General features: G+C 40.8%; 1 protein-coding gene across 1 annotated transcript in view; it reads right to left on the bottom strand.

The window, feature by feature from the left end:
* Positions 1–12698, bottom strand: part of LOC103509029 (semaphorin-5A-like) — a 29243-nt gene extending 16545 nt beyond the window's left edge. The window contains exons 1-4 of the mRNA XM_026823475.1: positions 12663–12698; positions 12396–12479; positions 12116–12206; positions 11842–11941 (exon numbers count right to left, since the gene is read on the bottom strand). Coding sequence (XP_026679276.1) covers positions 11842–11941; positions 12116–12206; positions 12396–12479; positions 12663–12698 — 311 coding nt within the window. The remainder of the gene's footprint in view (positions 1–11841; positions 11942–12115; positions 12207–12395; positions 12480–12662) is intronic.
* Positions 12699–12969: the final 271 nt, after the last annotated feature.

The following is a 12969-nucleotide window of genomic DNA, read 5'->3' as shown; positions in this document are numbered from 1 at the left end:
ACATGGGTCAACCAAGCCCAGTTTCCTAGTTAGCTTGGAAAGCAGCACGTCTGCTTTGTAAGCGCTAGGTCGCGGGTTCGATTCTCAAACGGGGTGGATTTTATTTTAAAGAGATAAGGGTCATCATTATTTTCAGTTTGAAAACCACTTTTAGGTGCGTCCCAAATGGAAGATATTATTCTTGTTCTAATACAGTATGTTCGTATAATAATATTATGTTTTATGTATAATCGTACTTCTATCTCCATTTATTCTCCATTGAGATCATTCAATACCCATAATTATTGTAAGCAAACACCAGCAAATTGTACTGTTGAATGAATTTATCAAATAGAGTAGGTAGGTACGAGCTATTTTGGGCTGAAAAAAAAAAAAATTGTAAACAAAACAGAAATTGTAAACAAAACAGAAATTGTAAACCTGCCCTGAGTAGTGAGTTGCTGAACAACGTAAACTCCATTACTCTATTGTAAATAAATAATTATACAGTATAGCTTATGTAAATGAGTAATAGAATTATTAAATTTATTTAATTTGTAACTTGATCAAAAATTTAATTTGTAACTAGTTAGCATCAAAAATATTGACAGTTGACAGCCTAGTTAGCTTGGAACGTAGCGCATTTGCCTGGTAAAAGCAGGTTTGTGGATTCAATCATCACCTGAGCCGAACTTTATCCTAAACAGATAACGTTCTCGGAACGGCTGGCTTTCTCCTATCCTGTCTTCCTTTTCTCTTCGATTTCGGGACGATAAGACCTCAGCAGTTACAGTTCCCTCTATCAAACGGAATAAACCTCTTAAAAAAGATCAGTAATAAGGTTTACTTTTCAATTTCACCAGTTGTTACCCTGTAGATCCATAAGACAAATACTGAGTAAAGTGTGAGTGTTGTTGAAACAATAGGGCGATGAAATTATCTCCCAAAATACACAGACATAGCCATGTGTTTTGAGTGAGGAACTGAGAGGATGTCTTATATTTTGCTGAAAAATAGGCATTATAGTTGGAGCTGATACAGACCTGATCAGTCTTGAAATTTTGAATAAATATGATTGATATTCGATTGAACTACGAAGCTGTCTTTTCAGTCAGACCGTAAAAAGATCGACAAGTGCGTCTCAGAACAAGAACAACCAGACCTTTAAAATCTAAACTTTGAACCTCAAAGCTAAACATAAAGGTCGAGCTGTTCCCCAGTCTATTTTAATCTACGCTTTCAGACTATATGTCATATAAATCTACTCGGATAAATAATAAACCAAAGAATTATACGAGCCATAACTTATGCTGTCATCAACTCTGGACATTCTGCCTACACGTTCAATAAGACTTCATGTCCCTCAAGTGGGACTTTGTCACTGCTCAATCAAGTTCTCTGATTAAGTTCAACAAAACTATGTCATAAACACATTATCAGACATAAAAACAAACTTGCAAACCAAATTTCTTGGCAATCCTCTGGCACCTCAGAGTTCTGCCTACACGTTCAATAAGACTTCATGTCCCTCAAGTGGGACTTTGTCACTGCTCAATCAAGTTCTCTGATTAAGTTCAACAAAACCATGTCATAAACACATTATCAGACATAAAAACAAACTTGCAAACCAAATTTCTTGGCAATCCTCTGGCACCTCAGAGCTGTAAAGTCTGGTAATAAAATTTCCGACCGTTCTTGACTTTGTGGGTTCGTAAAAGAGTTTATGTGAAATAAGTTATTTTCGCATAAAACTTGAATAAAGTTGGCAGATTTGGATGTCGATTTGCGTCCCGAACGGTATTTTTGCCTGAATTCTACCTATCGATCCAGACAAATCTTCAGACAATCTTTCCCCACAAAGCAAATAGAACTTTATCCTAAACAGATAAGATTCGTTTACGCCTGGCTTTCTCCTATTCTGTCCTCTCCTCTTCGATTTCAGTTCTCTTTATCAAATCAGCGAGACGGACTCTGTCCGTAGGGTCTAAGCAACTCCTCAAAGGACGAAAGTCAAATCCATGTTATCGACCGAGAACACCATAAATGGCTACTGGGCATCTCGAAGGTTTGCTGCAAATCACGAAAGCTTTTTAAAAGAAAAGAAGAAAAAAAATCCTGAAAGCATTGGGATTCGAATCTGCGGTCATAAATATGGAGAGCACATGAGAGGATACCAATTACCATTCATGCAGGTGTGTCCTACCAATCAACACTGCAGAATGAATGATGAGCCCGACCGAGAACACCATAAATGGCTACTGGGCATCTCGAAGGTTTGCTGCAAATCACGAAAGCTTTTTAAAAGAAAAGAAGAAAAAAAAATCCTGAAAGCAGTGGGATTCGAATCTGCGGTCATAAATATGGAGAGCACATGAGAGGATACCAATTACCAACTCATGCAGGTGTGTCCTACCAATCAACACTGCAGAATGAATGATGAGCTTGGTCTGATAAAACACGAGCCAGTGAGATTTATTGTTTCCATCATACCTACGCAAAGGTAGAAGAGAATCTCCTCAGTTGATTGTGTTACCTCCTAAGGTCTCCTACACATCTCGTGATGGCCAGTGTCAAACTCCAGATATGTTCGTGATAAATGCGACTCATTACTATGTTGATATTAAATAATTTCTCCATGTCCAGGGATCATATTGTTTATTGGACTCATTAGACATTATCTCATTGTTTACTTCGACGTGGCGAGTGATGAAACTCGATTGATTTTTCAAGTTTCACAGCTTTAAAGGCGTGGAAGCTGTAAATTAAGATCTGCCACTTTATTTGAAAAACCTCTATTTTGTTTGACAAGAGCCAAAATGGACATCTGTACCAAATTTCAGAATCAAAGCACCAAGGCAGAGATAGGACTGTCATGCAATAATTGGAATATACCAATATACATATTACATTGCATAGGTACCAACATTATTTGAGTGCAAACCATCCTACCTAATAGGTCCAGAAACATGTGAAGTACAAAAGTAGCCTAGTAGGCTGTAAGCTTATTAAATTGGTAGTAGGAGCGTATATCGTAGGAACTGTAGGAAGTCCTACAGAGCTACGGACATCCAAGGGTCAAAGGGTCACCAGTACTTGCAATGCATGGTCTTCTAAGTCTACTTTCCATATATCACCATCTAGTTCCATATATCACAAGATCGTAGTACTGGAGATGCACATTTTTCATCTGCTCATGTAACTTGGATTGCTCCATGTGTGCTCATTGCTCATTTATTAAGTTACATATCTGCTGGATCTAGTTAGCTGTTGAATCTTTGGTAGGATCTTTTGGTTTTCTGTCATACTCGATATTAGTGTGTGCATAATATTTTAACAAACTCTCTCTTGGTGTGAAGATCTTGAAATTTAGATACAATCCGTTTTGAAGTTTCCTTGATACCCCAATAAGTGAAAAGTTCCATGTTTAAAATACGCTATTTTGGTGCGAGGATCTGTCCAATTCGACTTAGGGTCCAACAAAAGCACAACAAAAATAATTATAATTTCAACGAAAATAAGTTCCAACATAGGTAGATAGTAATAAAAATCTCAGGTAAATCACATCATATTCTAATATATGTAACAAAAACTTGGCCCTATACTATTATATAGACACGTGGGGTTATCTCTGGAGTCTGGACCCATTCCTTAAATCACAAACCTTTCACATAAACTAAATTCAAAACATTAAAGATTAAAGGACCACAATTAAATTGATAACCGCAAGAACATAAATGGATTATTCTAGTCCAAATTCTTCAATATGTCTCTCCGACCAGTTCAATTATAAATTCGACTAATAGTTCTGATCAGATAACCATCGATTATGTTTTGCAACCATGCACAGGGTCGGCCGTAGGGGGGCCACTGCCCATTTGACCTGGGCTCTGCAAGGGTGTCCGATTCTGACACCGAAACCAGGACAATAAATTTAGCTAATGTGGGTGGAAGAGCTCTTCCAGGGGAACCCTGCCCCTTAAAAGAAATAAAGAACAAAATCGAGTAAAATAGAGTATCGAGTATCTAAAAGATCGAGTAAAACCCAATTTAGCTAAAAGTACCTAGGGTGGAGAAGGGCCTTTTGTTGGAACTCGGGTCTTTAGGCCTTTGGAGTTGGTCCCGGTTGTCCAACATTCCCACATACATATTGGACTCCGCACACAGGAATTTCGTCAGAAAAGACCCCTATTTCAATGTAAAATGGTCCCGGTTCGTCTGTGCCGGGCCCTGACCATGCAAGCATTGCATCCGCAACCAACACAATAGCAGACAGGATTAGCCGGTGTTGATTTGTATGTTTCCGCTTGGATGAACTATATTGCCGGACTACATAAACAGAAGCTGTGCCCATATACAGCGTGACTGCAGTGCCCGAAATGGTCTTCCTTCCTAGAATTCAATTCTAGCGCTGCCGATGGAAAAAATTCTTGCCAGCAGAAAAGGTCTTCCGAGTCTTTGTTTAGGTTTAACGTCCCTGTATAACGGCTATAAGCATGGAGGTATAAGGTAGCTCCTTGGCTATAACACGTATGGGGGCTGCAAAAGAATGGCAGAGCATAGAGAAGAATGGAGGGATGTCATTAGAAGAATCTAAGCAACCTTCGGCTACGAAGACGCAACAACAAAGGTTTTTAGTGATGAGGGTTTAATCCTCCGATTGAGGACAAGTTATCCGCCTCCTCACAAAACCTCACCCAGCGCGAGTTGGGCCGGGGACAGCCAGAAGAACGCATTGCCTAGAGGGTCACCCATCCGGATATTAACCACGCGCAACAGCCCCGGATAATTTCTCCATGTCCAGGGATCATATTGTTTATTGGACTCATTAGACATTATCTCATTGTTTACTTCGACGTGGCGAGTGATGAAACTTGATTGATTTTTCAAGTTTCACAGCTCTAACGGCGTGGAGGCTGTAAATTTAGATCTGCCACGTTATTTGGAAAACCTGTATTTTGTTTGACAAGAGCCAAAATGGACATCTGTACCAAATTTCAGAATCAAAGCACCAAGGCAGAGAGAGGACTGTCATGCAATAATTGGAATATACCAATGGACATATTACATAGCATAGGTACCAACATTATTTGAGTGCAAACCATCCTACCTAATAGGTCCACAAACATGTGAAGTAGCCTAGTAGCCAGTAAGCTTATTAAATTGGTAGTAGGAGCGTATATCGTAGGAACTGTAGGAAGTCCTACAGAGCTACGGACATCCAAGGGTCAAAGGGTCACCAGTACTTGCAATGCATGGTCTTCTAAGTCTACTTTCCATATATCACCATCTAGTTCCATATATCACAAGATCGTAGTACTGGAGATGCACATTTTTCATCTGCTCATGTAACTTGGATTGCTCCATGTGTGCTCATTGCTCGTTTATTAAGTTACATATCTGCTGGATCTAGTTAGCTGTTGAATCTTTGGTAGGATCTTTTAGTTTTCTGTCATACTCGATATTAGTGTGTGCATAATATTTTAACAAACTCTCTCTTGGTGAGAAGATCTTGAAATTCAGATGCCGTCCGTTCTGAGCTTTCCTTGATAACATACCCAAATGAGTGTACAGTTCCTTGTTTTAACAAATTTAAGTTCGTTTGGTGCGAGGATCTATCCAATTCGAACTAAGTTCCAACAAAAGCACAACGAAAATAGGTAAATATAATTCCAACGAAAATAAGTAGATATGGAGATAATAGGTAAATCCCATCAAAATCTAATATGTATGTAACAAAAATTTGGTCTTATGCTACATATAAGTTGGGTTATCTCTGGACCCATTCCTCAAATCACAAACCTTTCACATAAACTAAATTCAAAACATTAAAGGACCACAATTAAATTGATAACCGCAAGAACATAAATGGATTATTCTAGTCCAAATTCTTCAATATGGTGTTTCGAAATATTTCGGTGATGTTTATGACACTTTTTATGTTTTTGACATTAAGAGCATTAAAATGGCCTCAGGAGAATATTGGACCATAAGGTTCTAAGTGGGCCTGTTCTCTAAAAGAACATTTACTCCTTTTTGCGTTTAACCTAACACTATAATAACTCTGGTCACTGCTCATTTGTGACAGCTCATTTGTGAACAAGTACCCATCACATTACCACGGGACGAACTATGCATCTTATCTCTCCAATGTTCTCATTTTCAAAGTCCAAAGTTTTATAAGGATCAGGCAACAGACCCGTGAACTTTTTTTCGTTTTCAAAATGAATAAAATGAATGAAGAGTCATAATCACAGATGGACCGGTTATGAAACATTTTGAATCCTCTATTATCTTCGGATTTTTCGGTTATCACTTTAACCAATAAAATATGAGTGCTATGGAAATGTAGTAAAAAGGTCTTTCTTCTTTTTTAATGATAACTGCAGGAGATCTTTCTAATGGACATTCTTGAGAGCGAGTCCAATTTTTGGGACCATAAGGACCATTATGGAATATTAGGAAAAGATAAGAGAAGAAATTATGAATTTGATGGATCTTTCCTTCCTAACTTTAACCCAAAGCCATCATCACTCTGTCAAATTCCTAAACGCCATCAGCGTTTGCATAAATTATTGATTTTGAAGAACCTTGTCCCGATGACATTTTAAAGTTCAAACTTCACAATGAATCAACAAATTGATCTGTAGGCAGATTCTTGATGCAAGATCAATCTGTATTGTCAGCGCTAGATCGCGGGTTCGATTTACTCACGGGGCGGACTTTATCCTAAAGAACTAAGGTTTCGTTCTCAGAACGGCTGGCTTCCTCTTATCCTGTCCTTCTTCTCTCTTCGATTCTGGGACGGTAAGACATCAGTGGTTACCGTTTCCTCTATCAAACAATTTTTCTTCTTCTAAGTATACTTTATACGTAGACCCTTTAGAGAATGATGACATGAAAGGCCAACAAAGAAGTACAAGCTCAAGGTTCATATAACTCCTAAATCAGGTAAACCGAACGAGCTTCAAGAATCAAGACTCGTACAATAGTTCTTATACATCGCTCTTGAAATCACACAATGGACCTATTAGCGCACCCCTGTTCTTCAAACCTGAACACGGACCAACTTAAAGTTCAAACTTCACAATGAATCAACAAATTGATCTGTAGGCAGATTCTTGATGCAAGATCAATCTGTATTGTCAGCGCTAGATCACGGGTTCGATTTACTCACGGGACGGACTTTATCCTAAAGAACTAAGGTTCGTTCTCGGAACGGCTGGTTTCCTCTTATCCTGTCCTTCTTCTCTCTTCGATTCTGGGACGATAAGACATCCGTGGTTACCGTTTCCTCTATCAAACAATTTTTCTTCTTCTAAGTATACTTTATACGTAGACCCTTTAGAGAATGATGACATGAAAGGCCAACAAAGAAGTACAAGCTCAAGGTTCATATAACTCCTAAATCAGGTAAACCGAACAAACTTCAAGAATCAAGACTCGTACAATAGTACTTGTACATCGCTCTTGAAATCACACAATGGACCTATTAGCGCACCCCTGTTCTTCAAACCTGAACACGGACCAAAAATAAAGCAGGCCTCATTAGGAATAATACAATAATAATCGTTAATTTTAATATTCAAATTACACGAACAGAAAAAAGAAAGCATTACATAAACTTCAAAGTGATTTGGCCGGGGCTTCTACCAGACTTGAACGGGATTTTTGAAGAAGGGTCAAAAGAAGGAAATCGAATTTTGAGTGGAACAGCTTTTTTTAGGTTTGACTATGTGTTAAGGATGAAATCCGCCCCGGGCGGGAATCAAACACATGACCCAGGGCTTACAAGGCAGACACGCTACCCTCCAAGATAACTAGGCTCGTGTGGAACGAACTTTAAAGTTTGTATGTATTGCAGTTTTTGATTTCACTGAAAAGAACTGGGAGACTTGTACAATGTACAAAAAGTCACATATCTTGATTCATACTAGAACTGTCGACATAATTCTTTTTGGGGCTGATTCTCCACAAAATTTCGCATTAGAAAAGCCGTTTTTCTCAAAAAGAAACTTCTCCTAAAGAGTCCCAAGTAGGGTGAGGCCCTTCTGATATAAAAGGGCTTCATTTTTTGTTTTTCAGATTTGTATGGTGCAATAAAGCACTTTACAATATGATTGTGATTATTACATGAGCGTCGTAATTGAAACTACAAGTTAGTGTTGGAGGCATCGCTCATTGCCTCCTCTTATTTTCACTCCGGGAGAACTTGGGTGAAACTTGGTTTTGAAAATTACCCAAGTAGGCACAAAACTGAACATAATGTGAGACCGTGGGCAGGGCTAGGGTAGAAAATGCTGAATCTACTAGTCTGAAATACATAGTCTCAAACCCGAGCCTCTTGGTCTTCTCGTTTTTACATCATACATAATTTCAAAATGTTCTAACTTTCCCTTTGTGGAATGAAAAAGATACTGATATGAACCCCTTGCTAATCTTGGTAGGATTTATACAGATCTCCAATGGGATGACGCATCTAGGACGATTAACCAACAATTCCCAACCCTTCAAACTTCAAACACCAGATTCGGCATGAAATCCCGAAATCCAGACGTTGAGAAAAGAACTCTGCAACTCTTCCACAGCGGCCGCGGATTCGAGGAAGCAGGATGATGAAAAGCCTCGCACATAATCGTTACACTCCACTTTGGACGCCAAAGGAACCTCTCCGGCCGCTCCTTAGAGTCCTTAGTCCTTATGCCCAAAGGTTAAACGCGTGGGCAGCCAAGAGCCCAAACACGGTCTAGGGAACTTGCAAACTTGCACTTTGCTGTGACAAAAGCTTGTAAATCTTGTAAAACAAAAGCTTGTAATGAGGAAAGATGGAAGATGGCCTTCATTTGGACGGGTTTGGGTTGGCCTATTCTTATGGTTTATGACTTTCGGCATAGACTTTGTGGAGAGGATCTTTGTAAAGATCTTTCCGAGACAAAGAGGAGACTTTTCAAGATGTACACCCATTCCCATATTTATGAACAAAATACTGGCTCTCAAGTCGCACTGAAGCATCAAGTTCAAACATCTGATTGGTCAAAATTGACTTGAGTCTGACTCGAGAGCGAGAATTTGTGTCCATATATACTGGTGTTACGTTACACTCATTGAATCAAGAGGGAGTATTGGATGGGGAACTTGTTCAGAAGTCACGTCAAAGGAAAATTTACTATAAAAAGGAGCTGTCACAAATGAGAAGTGAGCAGTGTTATTATAGGATTAAAGTTTATGACTTTCGGCATAGACTTTGTGGAGAGGATCTTTGTAAAGATCTTTCCGAGACAAAGAGGAGACTTTTCAAGATGTACACCCATATTTATGAACGAAATACTGGCTCTCAACTCGCACTGAAGCATCAAGTTCAAGCATCAGATTGGTCAAAATTGACTTGAGTCTGACTCGAGAGCGAGAATTTGTGTCCATAAATACTGGTGTTACGTTACACTCATTGAATCAAGAGGGAGTATTGGATGGGGAACTTGTTCAGAAGTCACGTCAATGGAAAATTTGCTATAAAAAGGAGCTGTCACAAATGAGAAGTGAGCAGTGTTATTATAGGATTAAAGTTAAACTCAAAAAGAAGCTTTCACACTTTGAGCCGTGACCAGTGTTATTTACAGGGTCAGGTTAAACATAAAAAGAAGCTTTCTTTTTCATTACCGTGGCTTCTGAATAATTACCGAGGATGGTACATATAATGATAAAACAGGTAAAGAACTATAATCGTCCGTGTAACCCTTAACAGGCCATGTTGAGTGTTTCATCGCCTGTTTGGATTTTACGACCAAAACCACTGCTATATTGGGTTTTATTACCTCTGTATGTGTAGTTTTCTGTTGTATTTTTCAGTAGGTGAGTCAATAGAGGCACTAAAAGTGCATGGTCGATTAACATGCCAACTGCGCTTGCACTTGCTTGCATGCAAGGTTTCCTTCTTAGAGTCACACATGTCTGACATAGCACTAACTGCAGAGGAGAGAAGAGTTTTTGTTCAGCAAAATTGAGCTTAGAGCCTTTCTACTAATTTTATCTCGAACGCACCACTCAGACCCAAACTTTAAGAGTAAGACCCATTTTAAGGCCCAAAGTAAAGTGGACAGAATGAGATCCAATATGGACCTGAAGGGATTAACATGTTTAATCCAAAATAACAAGGAAAATAATTCTGAGTGAAGGTTGAAGGTTCCTCAATCTACATGAGAAACCACTCTCACACTTTGTATTGCAAAATGTTTTCTCCAAAGAGTAGCCTCCGTGAGTAGCATCACACTAGGCTTGCACGCCGGAGGTCCCGGGTTCGAAGTTTTTTCCGCTCTGTGCTTGAGGTGCACACAGCCTCGTGAGGACAATTGACTAGGGACTAGGTACTTTCATCTAGTAGCGACCAGTGATGGCGGAATTAAAAGTGTAAAATGATTATTAACGTCCATTAACTTTTGTGTTACGTTCATTTCAATGATGTTAACCTCCATACAAAAAAAGTTTCAGCTTAAAGATTGTGCTTTCCTAACAACAACGCTTGAGTTTCATGTGGGACATGAATCCTACCGTAAGAGCAATTCTGGTGAAATTGATTCTGTACGCAAAAGGTTAAACGCGTGGGCAGCCAAGAGCCCAAACACGGTCTAGGGAACTTGCAAACTTGCACTTTGCTGTGACAAAGGTTGTAAATCTTGCAAGACAAAAGCTTGTAATGAGGAAGGGTATTCCATACCTCGGCTGGGATTGAACCCACGCCCTCCTGTTTACCAGGCGAGCGCCTTGACCACTACACCACCGAGGTAGGTAGCGCCTTGACCACTACACCACCGAGGTAGGTAGCGCCTTGACCACTACACCACCGAGGTAGGTAGCGCCTTGACCACTACACCACCGAGGTAGGTAGCGCCTTGACCACTACACCACCGAGGTAGGTAGCGCCTTGACCACTACACCACCGAGGTAGGTAGCGCCTTGACCACTACACCACCGAGGTAGGTAGCGCCTTGACCACTACACCACCGAGGTAGGTAGCGCCTTGACCACTACACCACCGAGGTAGGTAGCGCCTTGACCACTACACCACCGAGGTAGGTAGCGCCTTGACCACTACACCACCGAGGTAGGTATTCCATACCTCGGCTGGGATTGAACCCACGCCCTCCTGTTTACCAGGCGAGCGCCTTGACCACTACACCACCGAGGTAGGTAGCGCCTTGACCACTACACCACCGAGGTAGGTAGCGCCTTGACCACTACACCACCGAGGTAGGTAGCGCCTTGACCACTACACCACCGAGGTAGGTAGCGCCTTGACCACTACACCACCGAGGTAGGTAGCGCCTTGACCACTACACCACCGAGGTAGGTAGCGCCTTGACCACTACACCACCGAGGTAGGTAGCGCCTTGACCACTACACCACCGAGGTAGGTAGCGCCTTGACCACTACACCACCGAGGTAGGTAGCGCCTTGACCACTACACCACCGAGGTAGGTAGCGCCTTGACCACTACACCACCGAGGTAGGTATTCCATACCTCGGCTGGGATTGAACCCACGCCCTCCTGTTTACCAGGCGAGCGCCTTGACCACTACACCACCGAGGTAGGTATTCCATACCTCGGCTGGGATTGAACCCACGCCCTCCTGTTTACCAGGCGAGCGCCTTGACCACTACACCACCGAGGTAGGTTGACCACTACACCACCGAGGCAGGTGTTAAACTCAAAAAGGAGCTTTCACACTTTGAGCCGTGACCAGTGTTATTATAGGGTCAGGTTAAACATAAAAAGAAGCTTTCTTTTTCATTACCGTGTCTTCTGAATAATTACCGAGGATGGTACATATAATGATAAAACAGGTAAAGAAAGAAGAGTAGATGTCTTACCTGGCCCCGACAACAACTTGATCTCTGGCCACGTCAAACAGGAGTTGCGAGAAGGATGTCACGTTAGGATCCCGGAATTGGTCGGCCGTCATCATCAAATCTGAAACATAAGGAAGTAAAAATGTGAGATATAAGTACACTATCATATAGTCTACTACTGAATTGCGGATAAATCGACAACAGGTGCCGCACCCCATCACCCCAATCTCTTGAAACTGTTTAGTGCTTACTTATGTCTTATTGCTATCACGTACAATATTTGTCAAAAATATACCACAGCACTCGTCACAGATATCGCTTCCTTTCTGACACAGTTCATTGATTTGCTTCGATAACGTATCACTAGAAATGGCTCGGGGAACAGACTGATCGAATCAATTAGAAATTCAATGTTAGCACTCAGAAAACAAAATTGATCATGGTCAAAAACGAGACTCATAAGAGAGAAGAACACTCAGTTTCATGAGATTCGGATATAGACCATCCGTAGATGTCCTACACCTGAGCGCGAGCGCCCTTAAAGTAGAATCCATGGCTTTCATCATGGGACTTACTCTGCCCTGCGTGCTGTCGCACGATCTTTTTCTACCGCCATGGAATTCTTGAACCAGGCAAGCCTGGTCGCCACCATTCTCATTCTGCCGCCAGTGAATTCAACTTTGATTAGATGATTAGGAATCTTGAGAACATTACCCATTGAGAGAACACAGAACGGAAATGTACTGAAAAGAAAGGATGCGGATGGCCCTATCAATCAGTATTCCGAGCTCGTATCACGGTCACGTATCGTAACGGGTAGGTTCAGTAGAAATGCTACTGACCTTATCTCGAGCTGGTCTACTGGTAGCTGGGACCATATTGACAACCGTATGACGTGTTTTATGAGAGCGTCGAATACAGTATCGCACTAATAGACCTACAAATGCGTTGGATTGTAGGATCTCCAGGTTATATTACCTAGGAGGTCAAAGATGTCGTGTCGTTAAGTTGCCTTTGATAAGATTTCAAACGAAAAGGACTAGAATCAGTAAGGAGTTTAAAGAGTTTTTGTAAGCTCATGGAAACTTTTAGAGGAAAAATAGAAACAAGTTGTCTTCTTTTCTACAAAGGATTGAAGACGGAATATCG

The sequence above is a fragment of the Diaphorina citri genome, unplaced genomic scaffold, assembly GCF_000475195.1.
Source record: "Diaphorina citri unplaced genomic scaffold, Diaci psyllid genome assembly version 1.1 scaffold459, whole genome shotgun sequence".
Classification (NCBI taxonomy): domain Eukaryota; kingdom Metazoa; phylum Arthropoda; class Insecta; order Hemiptera; family Psyllidae; genus Diaphorina; species Diaphorina citri.
Note: the sequence above shows the minus strand (reverse complement) of the source record. Positions and strands in the feature narration are given on the sequence as shown.